We start from the raw sequence: 27,968 nt of genomic DNA, 5'->3' as shown, positions 1-27,968 counted from the left end.
TGGCCCTTAACTCCAGTAAGAGATGGATTGGAGCAAGGGATGATTTAGATCAGCCTTCGCCACCCTGGTGCCCTTCTAATCTTTTGGACTACAACTCCCATCAACCCTAGCCAACTCAGCTGTATGATCCTGAGACTGAGGAGTATGGCTGTGCTGGCTGGGATTCATGGGATGTGGAGTCCAAAACACCTGGAAGGTGGTGTTGTTTAGTCGTTTAGTCGTGTCCGACTCTTCGTGACCCCATGGACCAGAGCACGCCAGGCACTCCTGTCTTCCACTGCCTCCCGCAGTTTGGTCAAACTCATGTTTGTAGCTTCAAGAACACTGCCCAACCATCTCGTCTTCTGTCGTCCCCTTCTCCTTGTGCCCTCCATCTTTCCCAACATCAGGGTCTTTTCCAGGGACTCTTCTCATGAGGTGGTCAAAGTATTGGAGCCTCAGCTTCACGATCTGTCCTTCCAGTGAGCACTCAGGGCTGATTTCCTTAAGAATGGAGAGGTTTGATCTTCTTGCAGTCCATGGGACTCTCGAGAGTCTCCTCCAGCACCATAATTCAAAAACATCAACTCTTCGGGGATCAGCCTTCTTTATGGTCCAGCTCTCACTTCCATACATCACTACTGGGAAAACCATGGCTTTAACTATATGGACCTTTGTTGGCAAGGTGATGTCTCTGCTTTTTAAGATGCTGTCTAGGTTTGCCATCGCCTTTCTCCCAAGGAGCAGGCGTCTTTTAATTTCGTGACTGCTGTCACCATCTGCAGTGATCATGGAGCCCAAGAAAGTAAAACCTCTCACTGCCTCCATTTCTTCCCCTTCTATTTGCCAGGAGGTGATGATCTAGAAGGTAGGAGGTTCCTTTAGATTCGTTTATTCATTTGTTGAATTTCAGTCCCGCCTTTTCCTCGGAGAAGCTCTAGGTGGCGTCCATGGTTCTCCCCCTTCTCATTTAATTCCTGCAACTTTGTGAGGTAGATTAGGCTGAGAGGGGGTGACTGGCCCAAGGTGACCCAGTGAGCTTCATGGTCCAGCGGCCATTTGACCCTGATCTCCCAGGTCCTAATATAGGCAGTTTGCTGTGCAACTCTCTTTCAGGACACAGGCTTCCATTAACTTTAGATTGCTTGGGCCAGAAAAATTCCAAAGGTTGGTTTGTTGTGGCTTTTAAATTTAATTTTTTAAAAAAACACTTCTGTATTAATTTTGGTGTGTTTATGATACTCAGACGACAATGCAGATGATTTAATTGTGACTGGACCCAACTGCTCACACTTAGCAGCCTTGTCCAAAGCTGACCTGATGCACCACCGTGTTGCTTCGGTTGTGTAAAAATAAAGAAAGAAACCTCCTCTTAACGCGTGTGTTCCCAATTTTCAAAAACAATAGAAATAAAATCAGGAACAAGTCAAGAATAAAGCAACAGCAACAAAGCAATCCTGTTCTAATTCACATGCTAATGATGCAGCTCTCTAGTGTCCCGAGGATTTGCAAAGAGAGAGAGAGAAAGAGAAAGAGAGAGAAGATGCAATTTGCAGTCCAGTTGCAAGCGCGGCACTCTCGGGTTTAAGCTGGTTCCCTCCGCGGATTTCCACGGGCAGCAGCCAAGCTCGACTCTCTGCGAGGCGCTCGCTATGTTGCGCCGCCTGGAGCTGAGGATCCGCGTCTGCCAATGGCGCTGCTGCCCAAGTCAACATTTTAAGCTGCCTTGTAAGGATCAAAGCGCTAACAGCAGGAGCACCATCCGAGCTGCTCCATATACATAAATTAATTACCTGAAATAAATGCTCTTTCTCTCGGCTGGAAGACAACAGAAAAGAGCAGGGAAGCAGGGAGCGGGAGGAAACACAAAGCGGGTTGAGAAGAGGTGCTGAGAGCGCGAAAGGGGGCCGAGAGCAAATTGTGGCTGCAGCTGGGCTACAGCTGCCTCATCCAAGCAAAGCGCGGGGGGGGGGGAGGAATCCCCACAATAACCCGGGAGAGCCAGTCTCCCCCAGCTTTTTTAAAAATCTTATCTCTTTCCTCCTCACTCCCGCCAAGAAGAAGCCCAATGAATTAGATGAGATCATGTTAATATTAATATTTATTGCTATTAATAATACGAACAGGCATGTTTATGATTAACGGTGCTGTTAATAATTAATTAATGATTAATTATAATTATTAAATAGTTATTAACTTAAATTATTATTAAATAGTTAATAATTAAATAATATGAACTAGCATTATTAAATAATTAATAATGCTAGTTCGTATTATTTAATGACATTTGATATTACCCTATACAGTATTGGCGTTGATAAGAACAATACTATTTATTATTAATTGTGGAATAATTTTGTTTATTACTTTTTAAACAATTTATTATTATTATTATTATTATTATTATTGGGAATAAATAATAATCAGCATTACCAATATTATTACCAATTATTACCAAACAACAACATACACACACACAAACACCTTTTCTGAATACCAGTTGCTGGAAGCTGCAGGAGTGCTGTTGCTCTCAGATCCTGCTTCTGGTGTCCCTTGGGCAATTGGGCTGAGTCAGCAGGCTCTTCTTAGGTTCTTAAGATGGTACTGTAAATGCATTAAAGGAAATGTGTGTTGGCTTACCATATGTCAGGAAAATTCCTGACATCTCCTGGTTTTCAGCTGTAAAAATGGCATGGGGGGAATTTTGCCAAACTGGCAAAATGTCAAGGAAAACCTGGATGTATGGCAATGTGATGGAAAAAGCAGCCGAAACAGCTCCAAAAGCTATTCTGGGGGAAGGTTTTCCCATAAAAGTTCAACTTTGCGGGTGTCAGGAATTTTACTTTTTGAAATATGGCAACCCTAAAGCTCTGTGATTTCTTCCTTAAACCTAAATTTGACCCAACCTAAGGCTCAGCATGATTCTTTCTTTCTTTCTTTCTTTCTTTCTTTCTTTCTTTCTTTCTTTCTTTCTTTCTTTCTCATAGAACCAAAAGAGTGAGGGTCATCTAGTCCAATCCCCAGCAATGCAGGAATCTTTCGCCCAATGTGAGAACTTCTCTGTTCCTACCATTTCTGCCACGAAGTGGAAGAAAATAGTCAAAATAGCATGTGGGAGGCTTGGTGGAAACTGTGGGGTTTGCTGCCAAAATCACAAATGCACGTTTTGTTAGACAGGCAAAGGGTTAGTACATAGAGTCTTTGAACTTCCTGGAGTGGACCCTCTGTGTGTTGTCACTTCCTTTGCTTCCACTGGGTGGGAACTCTGTAACAAAGGAGACAATCCTTTATATTTCCTTCTGCCTGTGAGGAGATCCTGCTTTCAGCCATGTTAGCTAAGACTACTAATTTATTTTATTGTAAGTTATAAGGTGGTTTGTTTGTTTTTGCACACTGCTGTATTTTCTGCCTGCATTGAAATGTAAGTAAACACCTTTCCTGTTTATCTTACTAAAAACATGTGGTTCATTCTCTGCGATGGAGTTGAAAAGGGGAAGGTCAACTGATTACATATATAGAAGGGGATAATTGCCTAATTCCTAAGCTTTAATAAACTGCAAAATTGATGTTTTACTCTTCTAAAATGCTTCACATCCAGATTACTTTTATATTTCTACCCCACACATGAAATAGGATTAATCTACAAAATTAATCCTCAATCTGTTTTTCCACATAAAGGTTATGGGCCCAGAGTAGGAATAAAATCCCTGAGAGTACTTTTTAAATAATAATTATAACAAACAACTTTTATTTATATCCCACCCTCCCCGGCTGAAGTTGGGCTCAGGGTGTCTAACATCAAATATATAACATTAGTATAAAATCAAACAATAATTAAATTACCTCCTAAAAACAGGTTAAAAGCAAATTAAAGTCTAATTAGATGGCTTTCCGCAGGGCTAGGTTTGGGAACAGTAGGTGCTCATCGGCTCAACTGTTTACGCTGATCTTACATGGGCCTGTGAGAATGCTGGGAGGCCTTTCATATTAGTTCTTATACAAAAAGAAAAGGGGAGTCAGGCTGAGCCCTGACCAAAGGCCTGGAGGAACAACTCCATCTTGCAGGCACTGTGGAAAGATGTCAAATCCCGCAGGGCCATGATCTCTTGTGGCAGAGCGTTCCACCAGGCCAGGGCCAATGCTGAAAAGGCCCTGGCCCTGGTCGAGGCCAGCCTAATCTCTCTGAGGCCCGGGATCTCTCTAAGGTGTTATTATTTGTAGACCTAAGGGGGGCGTGCCAGGAGAGGTGGTCCCATAGGTACGAGGGTCCTAGGCGTATAGGGCTTTAAAGGTTAAAACCAGCACCTTAAACCTGACCCTGTACTCCACCAGGAGCCAGTCCAGCAGGTATAGCACTGGATGAATGTGATCCCGCGGCGAAGACCCCATAAGGAGTCTCGTCGCGGCATTCTGCACCCGCTGGAGTTTCTGGATTTTTGAAGGCTTCAAGTAATTTTTGAAGGATTTTAACCTGAAGGGGAAAAAAAATTCTGTTTCCTGGTGTCCACATGGACCCTTTGTCCCATTGTTAGAGGATGAGAGAAATCCCCTGCATTTAAGCAACCAAGTCAAAATAAGGGGAACAAACAGAACAACAATGTGCGGGGAATTCTGACCACTGTGAGAAAAAGATGAACAACTAGCCAGATCCAGGAGGACTATTGCTCTATTCCTACATTCTCCCCTTGGCAAGAGTTTGTCTAGAGAAGGAGAGGAAGTATGTTCTGATTCAGCATAATTCTTCTTATGGTCTTCATAAAAAATTATGAAGTTCAGAAAACAGAACTCTCCCAGTCCAAGTGAAGTGGGAAGTCTGGAGTATGGAGACAGTAATGCTTTTGAGTATCAGTTGCTGGAAACCACAGGAGGGGTGACTGCTCTTGTGCTCCAATCCAGTGGCCACTGTGAAAACAGGATGCTGGACTAGATGGATCATTGGCCTGATCCAGCAAGCTCTTCTTATCTTGCTATTATATTCTTATAATCTTATCTTGTTAATCATTATTTTAAAAATATCTGATGCAGTTAGATTCTGGATTAAATCTGTAAATTACAATTTAAACCTCCTGTCTAATATGTGTGGGAGAAATATGAGAGTACAGTGGTACCTTGGGTTACATACACTTCAGGTTACATATGCTTCAGGTTACAGACTCTGCTAACCCAGAAATATTACCTCGGGTTAAGAACTTTGCTTCAGGATGAGAACAGAAATCGTGCTCCTGCGGCGCAGCGGCAGCGGGAGGCCCCATTAGCTAAAGTGGTGCTTCAGGTTAAGAACAGTTTCAGGTTAAGAGCGGACCTCCGGAACGAATTAAGTACTTAACCCGAGGTACCACTATAATCAGGTTGTGAAGCCCTTTTCAGCAGAGTAGAAACACTCACAAGCTTTTGCAGCTTACCTGAAGACAGGAAGTGCTTTTTTCTGGGGCGACGCATACCCCTAAACATTTTGTGTATCTTCGTACTTTTGTCCATTTACTGTATTTATTTTCCCCGGTTTGAACTATAAAATGGTGATTTTCTTGAGTCAAAATGGGAGTACCCCTAAACATTTTTTTAGGAAAGAAAAGCACTGGAATTAGACAATTACACCTTTTAATCCCTGTTTATTAGTGGTCTGCTGACCTTTTCCCTGTTTGTCCTCATTGCTAAAAATAAAACCCACATTTTAGTAAAAATAAAAAGGTTTACTTGCCTTAAACGAAGGAAGCTAATACATCTAAGTAATATTCAGGTAAAAATGCTTCTTAGGTACAGAATACAAAATAAGTTTCCAAAATGGAGCCTGGACTCTAAGCAAAGCCCAGGTAGGTACATCTGCTGTCTTTAAAGAAAGGGAGAGTTCAGGAAGGCAGGAAGTACATAAGATTATTTCCTTTGTTAGAAATTCCCACCAAAGCATTAAGGAAGTGACCTCATACAGTACCTTCTATATTGTTCAAGGGACTCTATGAGCATCAGCCTCTCATGTGCCTGTCTGGCAATCATGCATTACTGATTTCAACTGGAAATCTCACAAAATAAGGGCCTTGCCATGAGACTGTAAAAACCCAGTAGTTCTTCCTAGATCACAAAAGCTGAGTGTTCTTAACTGAATGTGAAATTAAACATTCATTGGGAGAAGAAGAAAATGAGTTGGAAGTCCTTATGGATTTTAAGGGAACCAGGAAGCAGGGATTCATTACAACCTATGAGAACAAAACTTCCATTGAGTCTAGCAATTGTGGGTCAAGGCTCCATCTAAGTGTAGCATCATCAATGCACAGGGCACTTTATAGCACAATCATTCAAAGGGGTGGGAGTCTCTGCATAGGAACCTGTCTTACACTGAAGTCAGGCCACTGGTACATTGTAGCTCATTGTATTCTGCACTGTCTGGCAGTGACTTCCCAGGGTCCCAAACCTGGGTCTCTCTCAGCTCTCCCTGGAGATCCTGGCGATTGAGCCTGGGACTTGCTTTGATGAAAGCAGATGCTCATTGTGTCAGGGTCGAATTGTACAGGTTGAACATAAGAAGATCCTGCTGGATTAGGTCAGTTGCCCATCTAGTCCTTAAATGTAAACTGCCCTGTAATCTTCAGATTAAGGGTGGTATAGAAATGTAATTAGTTTGCATGCACACGAAAGCTCATACCAATAACATTCCCCTTTTTAAACTCACAGCGGATACGTGTTGCTCAGGCTCGCTAAAGCCTCTATAATAACTGTTCTGGTAGTAAAGGTAAAGGGACCCCTGACCATTAGGTCCAGTCGCGACCGACTGTGGGGTTGCAGCGCTCATCTCGCTTTATTGGCCGAGGGAGCAGACATACAGTCATGTGACCAGCATGACTAAACCGCTTCTGGCAAACCAGAGCAGCGCATGAAAACGCCGTTTACCTTCCCGCCAGAAGGGTACCTATTTATCTACTTGCACTTTGACGTGTTTTCGAACTGCTAGGTTGACAGGAGCAGGGACTGAACAATGGGAGCTCACCCTGTCGTGGGGATTCGAACCGCTGACCTTCTGATCGGCAAGTCCTAGGCTCTGTGGTTTAACCCACAGCACCACCCGCGTCCCCTTATTCCCTCATAAAAGATAAGACACGACACAGTCTTCTATAAAAGTATAAAAAGAGTTTACTCACATTCTGTTCACAATCGGATCCCAGAAGGCAGACTTAGCTTAGAAAAGTTACATATACCTGGAAACTATCTCATAAGGAGACAGTCCCTTTGTCCTCTTGGCTTGGAGGCCAAGAGAGCATCTTTGGCTAAGCTGGTTATATTACCAAGGCCGTTTCTCCCCCATTTGTCTGATTCTAGATTCAGGTAGGTAGCCGTGTTGGTCTGATGCAGTCGAAATAAAATTAAATAAAATAAAAAATTGCCCAGTAGCACCTTATAGACCAACCAAGTTTGTTCTGGTATAAGCTTTCGTGTGCATGCACACTTCTTCAGATACCATTTCTCTGAGACACTGATGCCTGTTCACAAGCGATGTCCCAGTGGCTTCTCTGAGCAGCGAGCGACTCTTTCGACTTGCCTAGTCACAAGTGGAGGAGGTCAAACTATTCCAGGTCTCTCTCTCTCTCTCTCTCTCTCTCTCTCTCTCTCTCTCCATCCTCCATGCCACAAGCTGTCACTTTGGGTGGTCGTCCTTTCAGCCATTATGCACGTGGACTTCGTTGCTGGCGGAGCCGAGCCTCGTCCCTGCCACTACCTTCCCTTTGTTTAAAGCCTGGATTTAAGACGCTTGTGTTTTCCTCTTCGCCTCCTCGTATTATCCTTTTAAGCTGTTCTGAAGAGAGACCCCCAGATTTGTTTTATGCTTATTATTTCTTCAAAGTACGTCGAAATATGTCTGCATTCAGAGAACCCCACCGCCACCCCAAAGGGTTACAAATTTATCAGCTTCATGAAAACGGTCAACTCATGAAACTCAAATCAAGGAGTGTCTGGTATTTATGCAATCTCTCCCTCTCTCTGTGTGTAGCCCAGTTCATAGATACAGTGGTACCTCGGGTTAAGTACTTAATTCGTTCCGGAGGTCCGTTCTTAACCTGAAACTGTTCTTAACCTGAAGCACCACTTTAGCTAATGGGGCCTCCTGCTGCTGCCGCGCCGCCGGAGTACGATTTCTGTTCTCATCCTGAAGCAAAGTTCTTAACCTGAAGCAATATTTCTGGGTTAGCGGAGTCTGTAACCTGAAGCGTATGTAACCTGAAGCGTATGTAACCCGAGGTACCACTGTAGATTGTAGGATGCAATGCATCTCTTGTAAAAATAACGGAGCTTTCCCTTTACTCCAAGAACAGCAGATTAAAACACTTAAAACACTTATTCCAAAAAAGAGTAATCTGACACCATAGAAATATACTCCAATCTTATGCATTTCCCCTCATTAAGTGTGCACTGCAGGGTTTAATTGTCACTAATAAGGGTTTAATTGTCCCTAATTTCAGCTGGAACTGGATTGTACCCAAAAAAGTGCTGGGTAGTACCCAGATCGCGAAGCACTTTCCAGCCCATTGATTCTAAAGACTTAAGCATGTGCCTCTCTGAAATAAATGGGCCTGGAACTTGGAAGTAAGTTTTCCGTTGAGCTTTCGGTCCTATTTCCTAAGGAGCCCAGCCGTCAGACCACGTGCGTCACATCCTGGAAATGCTCGATTTGGCACACTTGTGGCGTTGAGGATAACGACCTCTTAATGATAATGATAACGATATCCTCCTGGTTTTGAAAGGCAAGCCCCATTTACAGTAAGCGTGTTTAGGGTTACACAATTGACTATTATCAGCATGGAGTGCCAGGCTTCTAAAAAGTCTGGCAGGGCAATCCTATGCGTGTTCACTCAGAAGTAAGTCCAACTTTATTCCGTAGGACTGCGCGATTGCAGCCCCCACCCCCACCCTGCAATGGATGTATTATACACGATCGGGTTTGGTTTGATTCTAATACTGGCGTATGACACAAGAGGCGAGTGAAACAATTCGAAGGACCCGTGTTTTCCTTACTTCTCTGGTTTAATCGGTTTATTCCGAGGTTTTCTTCTTTCCCAGTTCAATTTCTCTTTGCGCCTGTTTTTTCAGATCCAGCTTCTATTTCTTTTCCTCTAGACGCCAAATCCTATACTTGCGTGCGTGAGTTTCGGAGAGAGAGAGAGAGAGAGAGAGAGAGAGAGAGAGAGAGAGAGAGAGAGAGAGAGAGATGTTCGGACTTTCCCTCTCTTCCAAGGCAAACTGCGGTCCCACAGGACGATCACCCGGTTGCAAATCACTAGAAAAGGCGAGATCAGCTTTGCCTTGAACGCAGACCTCAGTCTCTTGAGCCCTTCAGACCTCTAGGTCGACAGTCTGATTTGAAATCGTAAAATGTATTTGTGGTGCAAAACAGTAGCCATGGAGGTTAGTGAGAAATGTCAGTCAGGGAGACTTGGAAGTAGGTTTTTTTTTTATTGCTGTGCCAATTGCAGTCATTTGCTGTTAGGGGTAAATAGGGTCGCCACCCCGTGCCTTTATTACCCCTGAGTAAATATCATAGTAGAACACGGCTCGGTTCTGGATTACCGACCACCCAACGTGGCGAACGCAAACCTCTCCAAGCAGATCTCGTGTATTTAGGTGTTTTTCGGTTGCGTTCCAAACGCGAGGAGTCTAAGGCGCGTTTTGTCTCGCGCGGAGCGCGATTCTAACCCCTCTACCACAAAGCAGTTAAGTAACAACGTACTTCTTGGTGCATATAGTAAGTATTTCTTGACGCATACGGAGAGTCACAGGGACCATTGGCAATCGCCAGCAGCTTTTCCTTGCCCAAATTCACCATCCCTAAGCCCCGCGCAGCAACCCTCCTTCCCCTCCTTTCCCCCCCTTTTTGTATTTAACCGGGAACAATGCCAACAACAAAAAGACTATCCCTTCGAAGTAGGGTGGGGGGAGCTCTGTCTCCGGGCAAAATGGAACGCGATTTCAGCTGAATATCTTAGTCTGCTCCTAATCGTAATGGCCGTTGCAATTGTAATAATAGCATCTACTACCTGTAGCAAATAATCAAATCTACTGGAGTCTATAGATAAGGAAATCGTTTTTTATTCCTGGGTACCTTCGGAGCAGAGTTTTATATTGCACAACAAATTAGAACCCATTTTCTCACCCAGTATCCCCTCCAGTGTATGTGTGTGTGTGAAGTAGCTTTGTGTGTTCCTCCTTCAACACATGGATTTCCCTCCCTGCTCCTGTTCCTCACACCAGCTGTGCCTTCTCTTCACTACCTAGGCCGCCTGCTCGGGTCTAATCTGGAGATCTGCCAGATCAGGGCACCCGCTTAGAAAGAGACCGACCAGCTGCAAAACTTTCCATTTCTATCTTTCTAAAGTTACTTTCCTCCCCAACAGCATAGAGACTCTTCCTTCTGCCAAAAAGTGGCAAAGGGATGCAGCTTAGCTGTGCTGATGGTTTGGCAGCCCTACATATAAGGCGATGCAGTACTCTAACCTGGAATTTACCGGTGTTAGATGGATTTTGATGAGTAATAAATTAAATATCCTTCCTCTTCTTACTTGTGTAAGAATGCAAATACCTATTTCAGCAGAGTTAAAGATCAGCATCTGTGTACAGCTTATCTCTAGAAGCTTTTAGAGACAAGGTTGTATAACCTTCTAGAACAAATTATGATATCCAAGGGTGCTTAGGCAGATTTGAATCATCTTCCTTCTATGTTTCCTCTTAACAAATAAATCATGCTTAGACTGTTCAAGTAAACAAGAACGATATAATGTTTACTCACAGCAAAAGGCTTGCAAGGATTCAACAGGGACAGTGATGAACACCAGGAAGAATACGTTTATGTTTTTTATTGTACCCCCTTCCAACCACAAAAGTTTAGAGGATATGAAATCATACAGTCCCCTGTTTGTGACTCTTTAGCAATCATGCACTTGTAGTTTGGCTGCAGATTCTTCTGCATAAGACAGCTTCCTACAGGGACCAGGTTCAGGTACTTTTGGAGAAATCTGATTTTCTAGATCCATTTCAATCAGAGTTTAAGCCTGGTTTTGGCACAGAAACTGCTTTGGTTGCCCTGTATCCACTTTGGTTGCACATAGCTATCCACTTCCGTGTTTATTTACTGAAAATAATATCAATCGCAATGGTTATCGGCTTCATTCTACGAATTCCATCTTCCCTGGAAAACGGGTAGCGTTATACTTTGTAAAGCTCTGTGGCTTCCAAGGTACCTTCTATGATTTGGTTAAAAATCACATTGGACTCCTATGATTTGGTCAAAAACAGTCAATCGATACACAACTGTTTCAGCTGATGGCAAGAGCTTTAGCTGCAGATAAGCTTACAGTTGACTCCCATCGCATCTGAAATTCATATTCTTACGTCTTCCACACTGCCAATAGCCCTGTGAGGTAGTGGTCCCATTTTACGGACAAATGACTCAGAGAACATGACATCAAGACTTAGCTGGGTCTCAGCTGCTGATTCTTTCGCTGTCTTCTTTTCGTTGTTGGAGATACAAAGTCAATCCGTTCGAAACGCGTTGGGGGCTTTGATTAGTTCTTATGGGAACTGCTTTACACATTGTTTGCTTGCTCAGGTTTGCTTTGGAAGGTCGCAAGGGAACAGCTGAGCTTAGTAGTTCAGAAGGGTGGGAGCCAGAGTTTTGGGTAAGGGGTAAGTGCACGATACTCAGTAAGGTCAGCAGTTGGATATATACCATAGTTAATTCAATAATAATAATAATAATAATAATAATAATAATAATGGCATGTCTTCCTTTGCTTAACGAAGATGTTGCCCACTCACGGACTTTTGCACCTTTGGCATGCACATCTAAATAAGCGTCCATTTAATTGCTTATAACAATTGTCAGACTCAGAGAGTAGAACTGGCGAGTGGGTCAAATGTAAGTGTCCCACCTAAGGAATAATCACATATCGTCTGAAACATGGAGGAGGCTAGATCATCCCATCCTGCCCTCCCGTGGCTTATTTCTTGTTCCATTGTCCTCCGTCTTGGAGGCTCACATGGTTGAATCCAAGCAAATAACTTTTTTAAAAATCCCAGCACATAGAAAGCTAGAGGTCAGGGGGAAAGGATACTAGTGTACCTGACAGCTAGGTTTCTATGTGCAGAGATGGATTGATTGTACCGGAAATAATTCCATTATGCGACACTCCCACACACGACAACCTGCCCCTTGATCGGCTAATTGTAATAAGTTTTAAAACAGGTTCCCAAAGCAACAGAGTCCAAAGTCCCGCTAGGAAGCTTTGGAGATAGGAACAGCTTGATATAAACACCCCGGTTTATATCAAGATATTTGGGTAGCTGAGAGCAGCTTCTCCCCCACTCCACCCGAGGGAATTACCTTCCCGCCCGCCCAGCACAAGGAGATTCTCCGATGAGCTATTAAGGGGTTGGTGTACTCAGCTCGCTCAGAGGCTGGAAGAGGAGCGTTTTTGGTGCCACTGGAGAGAATCCATAAGAGAAAGAGCAAATATTTGGTGCTGAAGGGCTCTTAAGGGCTGACGAGTACCATTTACTTATTTCTACACAGCAGTGTGGGCTTAGGATATTCAATAGCTTAAAAGGCTAAGAGAGGTCACTGGAGTAGAGACTTTCTCTCCTGACTCGCGAAGTTTGAAAAACAACAACCCAAACCAACTTTCCTTAGAGAGTCCTTGGCAAGTATTCTAAGAGGCACCTTGAATACTTCGTCCCTCCAGGCTTCAAACTACACACAGAGAGAGAGACAACCTCCCCAGAAGCCAGGAACTGTTTGCTTTCAGGGTCAAGATTTTAATATAAGTACCTTTCTTTCTTAGAGGGGTCGAGGAGTTAGGAGGTGGGGATAGTGGGTGAGGGGTCCCCCCTAATTCGTTGCCATCGCTGATGGCCTCAGAAATATTGGCCTGTCCTTGAGGATACATACAAAGGAGAACTATCTCCTTTTGTGAGACACCCCCCTCCTTTTTGGCTACTGTTGTTTGCGGAGAGGAGCCGGCACCTCTCTAAGCTCTTTGCAGCCACGCTGGCTCCGACCCATTTCTTCTAAACAGCCCTATTATATTCCAGGCGGACTTTGCCTTTCCAAGCAGTTGTGATGGCTGCCTTTGGCTCCCATCCTCAGCCCAGCGGAGCCGAAGGGTTTGTATTGAAACCGAGGTCCACACGCAGCCTGGTCCACAACCCAGATGAAAACCAGGGCATTTGGACCCAGACCAGTTCAGCCCCATCCCCTTCCTTAAGTGTAAAAAAGGAAGCATTTATCTCCCAGGGTTTCTGCGTACCATGTTTGGCGACCCTGCTTCTAGATTGAAGTTATGAATTGATATTCATTACACACACACACCCCTAAGCTGGCATTCAAATGCTGGTGGGCACCCGGAGCCCCTGGCTATGAATGAGTTGTTTCCCTGAAGTCGTTTCCATTTAATCTCATTTAAAAAGACATAACTAATAAATTTGTATGGAGTAGGCTGCAGTAGACGCAAAGCAGAGTCGATCGTGGTTCAAATCCCATTGAACCCAATTGAAAACCATGACAACAAGGAACAAGCTCCGATTTATCCCGGAGAGCTAAAGCACATTGTCAGGAGGCGTCAATCACCTATTATTCCCCGTCTGAACAAATGCAAAATCTTGACTGGAACAAATGCTTCCAACAGGTCCAGGACATAGGGCTACATTTCCCCTTTGTTCACAGGCTAGCAGTTGGCATGTATTTGTGTTCCCCTCGGGCCGACCACCCAGGACGTTGGGGAGGCTGATCTAGGAGGAACCAGGGGAGGGACGGGGGAGAGGGCTGGGAAGGGGAGGGCGGGGGGGGGGGAGAGAGAGGCAGGAAAGCGACTGTCACCGGGCACGCTTGATAGGTGGCTCCAATCATCACGGCCTGGGAATCTTTTCTAGAGAGCCTGTCCAGTCCCTAAGAAATATGCAGGAAGTCGGCCAACTGGAGCCCCGTCTCCTGCTCATCCCAGGCCACAAATCAGCCCCAGAGACAGAGCTCTTTGAGCCTCCCCGCCGGGCGCATTATTGCTCTATTTACATTTTCAGCCGGCCAGCGGGGAAAGAGGGCCAGGGGCGGGACTCAGGCTCCGCTCCGAATAGGCGCGCCGAGAGGCGTTTGTGTTGGGGCGCTGTTTGCACAGGGAGCTGCGAATCAATAACCGCAGGAGATTAAAAGAATAATCCCCCCTCCTCCTCTCCCGCGGAGATACAGGCCCATCTGGAATCATAGCGCGAAAGGAACCACAAGCCACAATTGCACGGATTAATTGACGGATTAATTAATTAATTGCTCAGGGGAAGCCTCCTGAAGAAGTCAGTATAAGGATGTGACTAAATGATAAGACTATCAAAGTATCCGCATCATACCTTCCCGGACTTTTGAGACCTCTGGACTAAAAACAAATCATTGTGATGTATGGCATAAGCATTAAAAGATCACAAAAGCATAAAATGCAGAACTAATGACCAAGCACTGAATCAAATTCATTCTCTAAAAAAAGCTTGGCAAACCAGAAATATGTTCAGTCAACGTTGTCTTGCTTAGGTAATGGACTGGATGAGAGTCAAGGTACTGAGGCACAATCCAGACTGAGGCACTGTTAATGGGTGGCTCCCTAGACTGGATGTATGGGAGATGACCTGCTTTTGCTGGGGTTACACTCCCTTTGAGGGAGCAGGTTCATAGTTTGGGGGTACACCTGGATCCTTTACTGTCACTTGAGGCTCAGGTGGCCTCAGTGGCACAGAGTGCCTTCCATCTCTTTCAGCTGGAGGCCCTATCTGGACAGGGATAGCCTAGCATCTGTTGTCTATGCTCTGGTTACCTCTAGGTTAGATTACTGCATCACGTTAATATGTAGGGCCACCTCTGAAGAGAGTTCAGAAGCTTCAGCTGGTGCAGAATTTGGTGGTCAAGTTGCTCACTGAAGGCAAGGCAGTTTGAGCATATTATAAAGATCCTGGCCTAACTGCACTGGCTACCAATTAGTTTCCAGGCCCACTTCCAAGTGCTGGCTTTTACCTACAAAGCCTTAAACAAGTCAGGACTGCAATATCTCAAGGACCACCTCTCCCCATTTGAATTATCCCAGACACTGTGATCATTATCTGAGGCCCTTCTTTGTGTGCCTCCTCCATGAGAGGTCTGGAGGGCAGCAACTCAAAAACAAAACGGTTTACTTACATTTCAAGGCAAGCAGCAAATTTATCAAACTGGTATGCAGGTAAAAATACTTCTTAGTTACAAAATATTAAATTAGCTTCCAAAGTGGAGTCTGGGTTCTGGGCAGAGCCAAGGCATGTACAACTGTTCACATTGCTGGCTTGAAATAAAGAGAAGGAGAGCTCAGACAGGAAGTACATAAAATTATATTCTTTCTTTGAAATTCCCACCAAGGCATTAAGAAAATGACTTCAAACAGTCCATTCTATATTGATTCAGGAAATCTTTAAGTGTCAGCCCCTCATGTGCCTTTCTGGCAATCATGCATTTGTGATTTTGACTGTAAATCCTGCAATTTCTAGCTGCTGTGCAAACCACAGTGCCATCACAGGTGTCCTTGCCCAGAATGTCTGGCTCTGAGAAAGGATCCCCATGGCCCTTCCTCAGAACGTGCAGGGAGGGAGGCCTTGGAGAGGATGACAGAGAGTTTAGCCTCACCTTCTAGTTTTACCAGGGTGACGGTGGTAAGCAGTGTTACCAACAACAGTAGAAAGGCTGGCAGGAAAGTGAGGTAGCTAATAATGAGATAAGTGGGTAAAGGGGTGCACCCTGACTCAGTTCTCTCCTTCTGCCTCATGACTGGGTGGGTCCTGCCTTCCTGAGCTGGAAGCCCACATTTGTTGGACCGAAGTGAATTTAAGTAGCAGTTTGTTTGAGTTGCAATTAAATCTGGTTAACCCCATTGAAATAAATCACATGATTTTTTCGTTTTACCCTAAACCATCATGCAAACCTTTAGCACATAACCACTGAAATAAGTGTTGTGTGTAATGGAATTCAGTATGCAGGTAGGTTTTGTATGCCTGTGAATTGATGCCAGTTCTCAGTGTTTGGAATAAAGGCAAATTTGGTTAGTCCCCTGCATGTCAAATATGCAGTATACCTTTTTCTCATATAAGTTAAGCAGCGGATTCATAGCTAAAGATTAAGTTACCACTTCTACAGTATTTTGAATAATTCCAACATCTCTTTATCATGATCAGCTAATATGCCACAAGACAGTGAGAGGACTTTTGTTGAATTGTTCCTAGCATTTCATCTTAAGGTCTCCCAGCCAAACAGATTAGGTGGAAATCAATTATGTTGAAATCAGTATCTAATAGGATTGAGATGGGAGATATGTGCAGAGTCAATTGCTTCAGAACTAGGTAAGAAAACATCAGTGACCACTTGTTCCTTATAAACAAAAAAATTAAAAAATTGTCCAGTCAGTAGCATCTTAGAGACCAACTAAGTGAATTGTTGACTTCAAATCATATTTCTAATAGATTGTCATTGTCATTCTGACAGACGGTTATTATTGCTGACAATCTGGGCATAGCTATTGAATCCAGTAATTGCCATGACCCTATGGGGAAGAAATATTCCCTACTGCTGATGTTAATGCATATCTGCTCCCCTTGATGCATTCTTCAGAAAACCCAAGTTTGCAATGCAATCCAGATTGAAAGGCATAGATCCAATTGGATGGGGGGCCCACCTGGTGGTATCCTTGCCCTAAAGCAGATGCAATGCTGTCCATGGTGATTCCATAACTTGCCTGGCACCAATTTTGTTCTGCTATTCTCATCATTATTAAAACTTATATACTGCCTTCATCGAAGGACCACAGGGTGGTTTACCGTATAAACACAAAAATGCATAATAACAAACAAAACTATACCCACCCACCCCCCAGGTTAAAAGTGTGGGATGTATTATTACTAGAGCAGTCGAGTACAACAATTTCCTGTTGCCTAGAATGGACACACAGGGGAATGTTGCTCCAGACAGGGAGGACTTCCTGTCATACCTGCTCTGGAGCTTCCTCTCTCTGTGTGTGACCAGGAAGATGGGCATGACCCTAGCTTACCAGATAAAAGGGATGGCCATGCAACCATCTCTCTCTTACCATTTTGACTCTTTCTCTCTTACTCTTGCTCTCCTGGCTCTTAGCCAGTGCATGGCTCAACCTTCACATAGGCTGGAGCCCTCAAGCAGAAAGTCTGAGATGTAGCTCAGACTTCTTTTCACTGTAACCACAAGATAAAGCCCGCCTTCAGATTATTGGTGTGAACAGAATATGAGTAAAACTTTGTTCTTACTTTTAAAGAAGACTGTGTTGTCTTATTATTATTTAAAGAGGGAATTTCCCCTGTTTAACTAGCTAGTACCATCTGAGAATCATAGAATTGTGGAGCTGAAAGGGAATGCGGGGGTCATCTAGTCCAACCCCCTGCAATGCCCTCATTGCCTCACTCCCCATTCCGGACCTTTTTCTAAGCTTAAGTGTAACCAATCCGCTTACTTTTGAGTCCCAAACCCATCTGACTCTGGAAAACAATGCCTATACCTAAAACTATGTACATTTTTCTTCTTCCTTTAAAGGAGAGTGCCATTTCCCCCCTGAGCATCCATTTCACAGGTGGCTGTCTTGCGTTCTTGGGCTCCTGCTGCCAGCATCTGCTTCAGAAACAACCTTCTTTTGTGGTAACTTTCTACAGAATGATTGTAACTCTTAACATTTTATTTTGACATGAAATTTACCACTAAATTAGACTATTGGTTTATCTAAAGTTGGTTTGCTGTTTTTGTGGGATGTAATCCACTGGAGCAGTCAAGTACAACACTTACTGTTTGCCTAGAGTGGATATGCAGGGGAACGTTGGTTCAGCCAGTTGAACTTCCTGTTACACCTGGTCTGGAGCATCCTTTCTTTTGCATGTGACTAGTGTGGGATGTAATCCACTGAGAGCAGTCAAGTACAACATTCCTTGTAATGCTAGGGAAGACATGTGAGGGAAGGTTTGGTCCAGCCAGTCAAAACTTCCTGTTCCTCCTGACTGGAGCATCCTTCCTTTTGCATGTGATAGAAGGTGGGCATGACCTAACCTGTCCAGGTAACAAAAGGAAGAGTCACTCAGCACACCTCTTTTTTTGGACTCCTTCGTTTGACCAGCTTTTAGCTAGGACTGCTCTGCTAGCTCTCAGCTAGCAGAACAGTGGGATTATTCCCCCATATGGGGTAGATCCACATGTACATATTTGTAACTGTCTGCCTTCAGGGATTCAACTGTGAACTGATGTAAGTAAACTTCTTTTACTGACTTTGCATAAGATTGTCACGTCTTTATTCTTTTAAGAGGATTAAAGGGAACTTACCAGGAACGTACAATTCAATGTGAAGACAGACTGAATTGTATAATAGTGAGAGGCTTACACAAGCCTGCAACCAGCTATCTGCTATGCATGTAAAATAGGAATGTAAACTCTGCTAAGTAAAGGAACTTGCTGGCGCAAGTTAGGAAGGATATTAGCAAACAATATATCCTCTCCTGCCACCCTGAACATTCCCACAACTAGTAGGTGGGTATGACCTTTCCAGACCTGGCAAAAGGCCAAGTCACGTAGCCACCTCCTTTCTTCTTTTTCGTCCTGTCTGCTTCCTGATTCACCTGGACTGCACTGCTGGCTGTTAGCCAGCAGTCCTTAGGTTATCTCCCATATGGCGTAAACCTGTTTCTACACATTTGTAACTTTAAGCCTAAAGCCTGCCTTCAGTTATCACACTGTGCTCTGCCTGATCGTGAGTAAAACTACTTTTTGTTACTTACGAATAAGACTGTTGTGTCTTTATTCTTTTAGGAGGGATAAAAGGGGTCTTACCAGGAATAATAAAACAGATCTCAATCTGGGGGAGCCAGATTGAATTGCTTATTATTTTAAGAGACTCACACGAGTCTGCAACCAGCCTTCTTGCTGTGTAAAAGGGGGAATGCACTCTGCTGTATAAAGAAACTTGCTAGCATGAGTTAGGAAGGATAATATTAATCAATATATCCTCTCCTGTTACCCACAACACTCCCACAGTTTTTAGCTTCAGTTGTGTTATGCGAGGGTGGGGGTGGGGGGTGGCATGAGCTTATGGCGCTGGATTGAAAGAACTTGAAAATAGATCCAAATATCCCTTCTACGCTGTTCCCCCCACCCAGGCAGGAGTGGAATAACTCCATCTTCTGGGAACACTGCTGTCAACCCAGCCCAAAATGAGCCTCACTGGCTCCAATACCAACCACTCTAAAGCAGATATGGAGAGTCCAGGGCCCCTCCAGCTCCCATCAGCCCCAACCATCACTACCAATGTCTAGGGATGATGGTGGCTGTAGTCACACAACATCTGGAGGTCAGGGTGTTCCCCAACCCTGCTTACTCCAGTTTAACGCCATCGAATGTGTATGATCTGTGTGCACAAGAACTTCTGAAGTCCCATGAGATTAAAACCTATCCCTACAGCTTTCAATATAATTTAGTTTCGAGTAACTGTGGTTAGGAATGCTGTTTTATCTTTGAGTTTTGGAAAAAAACCATGGCAAAACGATCCTTTCTTTCTTTTCCTTTTGCAGGTTTGCAGGAAGTTGCTTTGTGGTCCATCTCCTGCACTGGCAGGCAGTGACTCTTCAAGGTTTGGAGCAGAAGTCTTTCCACCCCTACCTAGGGATGCTGGGTACTGAACCCAGAATCTACAGCATGCTGAGCCTTCTCTCTCCCACTGAACTGTGGCCCTTCGCTAACTTGGCTGCAAGGAAGGCTCACACCTTTGGAAAGCAGAAATCAATGGTTTGGCGCAGATGACCCTCATGGTCCCTCCCAACTCTACAGTTCTAGGATTCTATGGTTTGGCCTCCACTAGATGATGGGTCGAGCTAGAAGTCTGAAAATACTCTTTGGAAATAGGATCCCGGTCCCACTGACGGAACGGGCTTCCTGGGAAAGCGTTTTCACGACCTGGGAAGCTCAGCCACGCTGGTGCCTCCCTGGCGTTGGGCCGAGAGGGACTCAAGAGGCTGTTCCCGCGGGGTACGCCCCTGGATGTTTGAGGCGCGAAGGAAAACCCTACGCACCCTCTGCGAAAGAAGAGAAGGGGACCCATTGAGACTGAATCCTGGGTAGCTGTGCCCCCGAAGTGGTTCCCAAACCGGGAGAAGAAAACAAACAATGAATAAATTCCTGCATTCTCGTGAAAAGGCTGAGGAGCGAGGGAGGGCTCGAGGCGAAAAGCAAGCGAGCCTCGGACAAGCGCTGCGGATGTCCCTGCGAGGATTCACTTTGTGTGCTCACAGAAGGGCGGAGGGGCTGGCGAGGGCGGCTGCTGGTCCCCGCATACCACCCAAGATGTTATTCACGGCGAACAATTACCATTATCTGTCCCCACTTTGGCCTAATCAGACAGAATCTTTAACACTGAAAGCTGCTTCCTGCTGGCTTTGGGGAGGGGTGATTCTGTGGGGGGTGGGGAGAGCAGGGGGGATGGGTGGGGGGCTGCGTGTGTGTGTGCGTGCGGGGGGGTGTGAGGTTGCCCTTACTCCCCATTAGAGCTTGAGCACTTGACTAATTCAGGTACTTAGCATCCCATAGACAGGGACGGTTTGAAAGCAGCCCGTGTTGACGCTGGGGAGGAGGACTGTTGATATAAACAGGAGCCCCCTCGGTAAGCGACACTAATCTCTCGCCGGAGGGGAAGCAGGGATGAGCCTCCGGCCGAGCCTTCCCGGCACCCAGTAGCTGCGCTCTCCTCGCCTTAGCCTGCCCATCACCGCCACTGCCGAGGACTGACTAAGAGGCGGCGGCGGCGGGCATCTCTGCCATGACTACCGTGGGCAGGATCAGCTTCACGGTGCGGAGCCTTTTGGATTTACCCGAGTCGGAAGGCGGCGGAGGCAAGGAGCAGGACCCCAGCGAGGGATACGGCCGCTCCCTGTACCGGGAATGGATGGAAACGGACAGGAGCCAGTATCTGTGTGAGTGGGGGGCGGCGGAGATCGCACAGGGATGAAGGGCTTGGGGGAGATCCGGGGGAGAGGGAGGGAGAAAATAAAGGCGACCACCATCTTAGAGGGAGATGTAACAGGCGGGGAGATAACGGGGACGTGGTGGTCACCCAGAAGTAATGGGCGGACCCCAAGAATGAACCCCAAGAATATTGCTGGGCAGAGATGATGGAAAGGTGCGTGCGTGCGGCAGAGAGGGGAGAACCCACCCACCCCACCGAAGGGAAATCGATATCGCTATGCATTGAGGAGATATTGAGCGAGAGATGTCATATTTGACTTTCATACATATCGCTCGTGTACGCAAGTGTGTGTACACGGACCCAGGGACGCCCACACACTCGTTACTCAAAGCAAGGCAGAAATACATTTCTTCCTATCATAAAGCTTACTCCAGGCAAAACCGTGAGATCCCTGTAATAGCCTTTGTGCTTAGGAATGGTCCAGCTTAGGTATTGTCTCCTCGGCGCTGACATCTTCAAGATGGACACATATGCGTCTGTTCAGATATTAATATAATATGTATTTACTAATTGGTCACGTATTATATACTAAAACTATTACGACTTCACATGTAGGGTTATTTTTTTGTTTCTTGACGGTGCCTTTTACCTCGACTATTAATGCTTTGCCGATTATATATCTACCGTTTTCTACAGAAAATGTACCATACAAATTTAAGGACACTTCCTCAGCCAGAAAATTCCATTGAATGAGCGTGTGCCTAGATGAAGATGTTGGCAAATATATAATATATGATTCTATAGTCTTTTTTTAAAAAAAAGATCTCTATTCATAGGTTTTTATAATTGTTTAGAGGCAGGGAAATAGACTTCATAGAGATATTTCCCACCTTATGGAAAATCAAAACATTTTCTGTAGATAAAAATAAGAAACCAAGCTCAGCCCAGTATACAATCTATACTACAGTTGCTGTAATTAGTTAATATTACTGTAGTAATTATAATGTAGAATATGCTTGTATTGCTGGGCAACAAGATTAGATCCGCGGCTGTCTTTTGTAGTCCCCCCCCCCCAGGGGCTCAGTTTGTTTAATTACAAAACACGCTTCAGTGTATCCCTGGGCAATTCCCTCATCATAGCTGATCTCTACGGTCTGTCTTTCCCTCCCCTTCCCTCACCACCGATTTCTGTTTCCAAGTAATGGCTCTTAAAGCACTGTAGTCTATTTCTGCGGTAGTTAGTATGTACGCATGTATCAAATTCCAGCCTTTCTACAGAATCCATGGCTTAGATCATGATGGTAATATAATAGTGAAAGATGATCTGACTCATCCATCCATCGATTCATATTTGTTCTAAGCCCAATAAAGTCCAGCGCTTGGATTCAGGTCCCATTGGTCTGAACTCCAGCTGAATGCTAACCAAGTTATGGGTAAAATCCAGCCACACTTAAGTTTTTGGTTTTTTAAAAGAAGTCCAATTGATTTCAGTGGGAGATGTAGCCACGTGTTTTTATTTCCCTTTGAAATCAATGGGACAGAGCTTAATTTGGGCTGGCTAGGCAGTGATTTTTGCTTCCACCCCAGTGAGGTTTGGAGAAATGTTCGATCAAGGAAAATGAGGGGGGCGGACTTAATGAAATCCACACCTACAAGCCTCACTCCTGCCGAATCGTGCTGCCTGCAGCCTTGTAAAATATAAGCTCCCCCTCCCTACGATCCCCCAATAGCCTTTTCAGGCTGCCCTTCAGTCCGATCCTGTGCATATTTGCTCAGAACTAAGTTCCCCTGGATGCGAAGAGACTCCCAAGTAAACGCGCCCAAGATTGCGACCTTCGATGGAAGTAGCTTTGGTCCCACCGAGAGCAGATGGGTTTACAGGCTGTGTGCCCGCTAAACCTTTAAAGCACACATACCCCATTAATCCGGGGAACTGTAGCTTGCTAAGGGTGCCGAGAATTGCAGCTCTGTGAGGGGTAAACTATAGTTGCCGGAATTATTTGGGTGAGTGGGTGTGCTAGAAATGGATGTTGTGTACGCAGCTTAAGTCCAAGTCAACTTGTTTCCGGTCGTCTTGCCAATAGTTTAAGCTCCCCTGTACTCAAGTTGAAGAGAGTAGTGGGTCGTTTTCCAGGCCTCGGCTCTGCTTTCACCAAAAGCAGATCCCCTAGTTAAATACAAGAGTCTGTCGCTCCAGAAGATGCTTCCCGTTTGGCCCAATGTTTCCAGAAGCGGAGTAGCAGTTCTTGGAGATCTAAGGACCCTTCCTATTGTGGAACAGGAACGGTTTGCATCTTAAATCTCCGGCACTAAATTAAAGAAATACGCAAATGAGTACGAGTCCATTTACAGAGTAATTCACAACGTGTACTAGCTTATTTAAAATCCTAATAACCCAGCTCAGTCTTCCAAAACGCTTCTTAGGAAAATGGTGCGCCCCAGGGCTTCCTAGTGGGGTCTTCCGGAGGCAATGGCCCTTGGCCATAAAAACCCTGGCAGGTATTCTTGCTGATGCGCCTCCATTCCGATTTTTTCCATCCACCACTTCGATGAGAGCTGGTCCCTTCGCAGCTAAGCGGCTCCTGAATGAGAGGAGGTGGGGAGAGATTCTTGTCACAGAAAGGCAGAAGGAAGCAGACCCATTGGTTTCTAGAAGCATTTCTCACGCACCATATAACCAAAGCACACCCTTTTGCCATAGTAAATCCACCAGGAATATCATTTCCACATACCCACCCACCATCCATGCTTAGGATAACAAATGCGCTCAGCCGCATCTTCTCTTCTTTTAGCTTATTAAGGCGAGCGGCTGCTTGGGGGGCTTCCGGGAGATCTCTTGATCTAACCTTACGCTTGGAGACGGCGCATACAAAAGGGTACTTTAAAATAGATGTTGAGCCCTTGCAGTTGGGCGTGTGTGTGTATGGGAGAGGCAATAAGAAGGATGAGAAAGTTTAATAGATTTTTGGGCATCCGATAAATGTCTACCTCTCACTTTTCTTGTTCTTTTCTCACACTCACTCACTCACATACATATATACGCACTCTACAAACCACCAAATGCACCAATCATTGTTATTTACTGTTTTGCAGCTTTATCAAGCGCTCCAGCTGCCCAAGTATGATTTAAAAAAATAAGATAAAACGCAAAAGATTAGGAACTCAGCGAGCTAAAAGCCACAAACCCATTTCTACAATTGTACAATTAATATTTCGTAAAAGGACTGGCTGGAGCTCATTGAAATCAAGGGGAGATATTCGCTATTCTAAAACTCTTCCAATAGATAGGGTAAGATAAGAACAATATTTCATCAAGATGATAGCTGAAAGGAAATCTTTCCCGCAGTCTCGCGCTTAACTCGCGTGACACAGAAGCGGTATCGCTGTCTTCTCAACGCAAACCACAGGCGGTTTCGGCTGCGCAACTTCTCCCGCGTCCTAGCGCTGCTCCTGTTCCTGTCGGAGGTTCTTGCAGAAGCGGATTGGTGCTCCAGGAGACCAGTTCACGTCAGTCTCCAGTGTTGTTGGCTGTCAACAAAACATTAAACTATGCCTAAATTAGCCACATTTAAAGATCAATATGAGGCGGATGAGAATTCCCAGAGTCATCTCTAGGCAAGGTTGGGAATGTCTCCCTTGTGAAACCCTGGAGAGCTACTCCCGTGGATGGGACCAGTGGTTTGATTTAGTATAAAGCAACTTCGTGCGTCCCTGTGTAAATCCCACCCGATCCATCATCAAAGCCCTGTCCAAATAAAAAGGTCACAGCGCGCCCAGATAAAGCGCTACCGTTTCGGTTCTTGGGCTTCGGCTTTGTCGGATCTCCAGAGAAAATGGATCTATGGGTGGTTGGGCAGATTTATTTCTGCATTTTGTGTGTGGCTATAGCTATATATTCTAGAAATACACATATCAGGTAAAAGAAAGTGCTGCTTCACGCAGCGCACAGTTAAACTATGGAACTCACCCCCACAGGAGACAGTGACAGCCCACAACTTGGATGGCTTTAAGACAGGATTGGACAGATTCACGGAGGAGAGGGCTATCAAGGGCTACTAGCCATGATGACTATGTTTCTGAATGCCTGTTGCTGTAAATCACAGGAGGTGAGAGTACCCTTGGGCTGAACAACTGCTTAGGAGTTTTCTACAGGCATTCGGTTTCCCACTGTGAGAACAGGATGCTGGACTAGATGGGCCATGGGCCTGATCCAGCAGGCTCTTCCCCATGCCCTCTTTCTCCACAAACACAGCATAATGTACCATTCAGATCTAACCTATATGCCGGATCCATTGAACAGTACAGTGGTACGTCGGGTTACAGACGCTTCAGGTTACAGACTCCGCTAACCCAGAAATAGTACCTCGGGTTAAGAACTTTGCTTCAGGATGAGAACAGAAATCGCGCAGCGGCAGTGGGCGGCCCCATTAGCTAAAGTGGTGCCTCAGGTTAAGAGCAGTTTCAGGTTAAGAACAGACCTCCAGAACGAATTAAGTTCTTAACCCGAGGTACCACTGTATTTCATTGATGATGTCGATGATGGGGGTGTTTCGACTGCGCTTTCAGTCTTCCGGAATTTCCTAATCCTCGCTTACATGCGTCCCTTTGCAGCGGTAAATAAGCAAATGATAACCACGAAACGGGATCTAACGCGCCTGCCTTGTCTCCTTCCCTCCCCAACCCTTGTCTTGCCCCGCAGCTTCGGACGAGAGCGGCCCCGAGAGCAGATCGCGGCCGGCCGCCGCCTCGACGCGAGCGGACGAGGACGACGACGAGAAGAAGAAGAAGCGCAGAGTGCTCTTCTCCAAGGCGCAGACGCTGGCGCTAGAGCGGCGCTTCCGTCAGCAGCGCTACCTGTCTGCGCCCGAGCGGGAGCAGCTGGCGCACTTGCTGCGCCTGACGCCCACCCAGGTCAAGATCTGGTTCCAGAACCACCGCTACAAGATGAAGCGCGCCAAGGGCAGCGGCGCCGGAGGAGAGCGCGGCGGGGAAGGAGCCGGCGCCGGAGCAGCGGCGGCGCCTCTCCTGCGCAGGGTGGTGGTGCCCGTGCTGGTGCGCGAAGGCAAGGCGTGCCAGAGCTGCAGCGGCGCAGCGCAGGACTACGGCGGCGCCCAGAGCGCGCTCGGCCTCCAGAGCTACCCGGCTTTCCCGCAGGCCGCCTCGCTAAGCCTCTTCCCCGCCTACCAGCACTTAGCGCCGCCGGCCCTGGTCTCCTGGAACTGGGGGTGAGGAAGGCGGCGAGGACGCAGACAGGTTGCCAGAAGGAGAGAAAGAGAGAGACACACACACACATACTGGACCCCGCCTGCCCTGGGGCGACGCCTTGGACTGGTGCCTTCATCTCGCGAGGCTTGGATAGTACTACTTTAGAGTAAAATGAGCCGCGGATCCCAACCAGTAAGAAAGAAAAACCCAGACTTCAAATCCCCAGCAGCTTGCTACCGAGGGAAGTGGGCCCAATCCTCTCTCCCGCCGCCGCCAAATTATCTTTATGCGGAAGTAACCGTCGGATCTTGAAGGCTGCAAATCCTACGTACTCTTCCTGGGGGTTAGAGAGGATTGGCAGATATGAACGCGTATAGAAGGAAGGGTGCAAAGTTAAGATCGCCGAACCTAGGTTAATTTCCCTTCAACACACACACACACACACACACACACACACAGAGTGTTCACAGTAAGGGGTCGGGAAAATATGGGGATTTTCTACCCATTGTTATCGGTGAAATGGGATGGCAGCCCTCATGAACGATTGTGAGTAGCAAAGCCACGAATGGTAGTTGTTCCGGATTAATAGACAGAAGTGTGGGAGGGGTGCTTCGGATCCTGGAAAAGAACAGAATTCAACGGGACTTCCCTGTCAATGTTGTGGGGATCGGAATGCCTGCCGTAGCTAACCATGATCGTCTCGCCCTAACCCTGTTTTTGGCCTTTTGTTTTAGAAAGCTGGCCGAAAACATAGTTGCTTTTAAAAAAAAAAAAAAAAAAGAAGGTGGTTGAGTTTCATTCTAAACAAAACAAATAGTGAGTTACTTGTATCAGACATAGTTGATTTTCAAATAGAACTTTCTTACCCTGATCAATAAACCGGATTGTTGGCAAACAAAAACCACCCTCGGGATCCGTGTCTTTTTGGCAGAAGAGGCCGGCATCCCAAGACGCAAGCGCTTGCGATCCCAGAACTCCCATATCATTCACTATTTCTAATGGGACCATGCCTGCAAATTCAGGTTGGCCTCTTAAAGTTAATTGGTGCTACAAACTCCCTCCCCGCAAAAGATCGGACTTTGGGGGATAAGGAAAGTGGAGGCGGGGGGCGGCGGGGGGGGGGAGGAGAATGCAGTGGAAAGTGTGAGGCTAACAGTTGCTTGGCCAAACTTCATATTACCAGCAAACAAATCAGAACAAAGGCTCAATAAATAGCCCTAGTCCTCTTTTCGCAAAAGTTGCGCACACAAAAATCAAGGCCGAATGATCCAATAAACTGGTGTTTGGGAGCGACCAAGATCTCTTCCCTTCTGGAAGGATCCCACTAAGTTCCCTTTTAAATATCTTTTGGGTGCCGTTACCTGGTCATTTGGAATTATGGCATTAAAATCAGTCCCGCTGGAGTTCGCGGAGTTCGCAAGCCTGTAAACGCTCAGAAGGTCGAATTGCTTGCCTGCATTTATGTCGAAGGGGCAATTTACAGCGGAAAGAGTGACTGTCAAGTGACAAGCTGTTAGGGAGATGCTTGACCCCTCCCCCCTCTCTCTGGGGTGCTTTCCTGCATATGGGCTTCTAGGACTGTTTGCAAGGCTAGGACCCCTTCGGGTAGGAAAGCAACACACACACACACACACACACACACACACACACAGAGAGAGAGAGAGAGAGAGAGAGAGAGAGAGAGAGAGAGAGAGAGTTCCACAGTCTGCGATCTGGCAAATGCCATATTTGAATACCACCATCTCGTCCTATTAATGCAAAGCTACATTGATCAATGTGATTGCC

General features: G+C 45.8%; 1 protein-coding gene across 1 annotated transcript in view; it reads left to right on the top strand.

The window, feature by feature from the left end:
- The window catches only part of NKX2-8 (NK2 homeobox 8), a 47,790-nt gene extending 20,706 nt beyond the window's left edge, over positions 1-27,084 (top strand). Inside the window, exons 2-4 of the mRNA XM_083620680.1 lie at positions 17,576-17,677; positions 19,591-20,985; positions 25,678-27,084. Coding sequence (XP_083476806.1) covers positions 20,832-20,985; positions 25,678-26,207 — 684 coding nt within the window. The 5' untranslated portion in view covers positions 17,576-17,677; positions 19,591-20,831 and the 3' untranslated portion in view covers positions 26,208-27,084. The remainder of the gene's footprint in view (positions 1-17,575; positions 17,678-19,590; positions 20,986-25,677) is intronic.
- Positions 27,085-27,968: the final 884 nt, after the last annotated feature.

This window comes from Podarcis filfolensis (genome assembly GCF_964270895.1).
Source record: "Podarcis filfolensis genome assembly, chromosome: 1".
Lineage (NCBI taxonomy): Eukaryota > Metazoa > Chordata > Lepidosauria > Squamata > Lacertidae > Podarcis > Podarcis filfolensis.
Note: the sequence above shows the minus strand (reverse complement) of the source record. Positions and strands in the feature narration are given on the sequence as shown.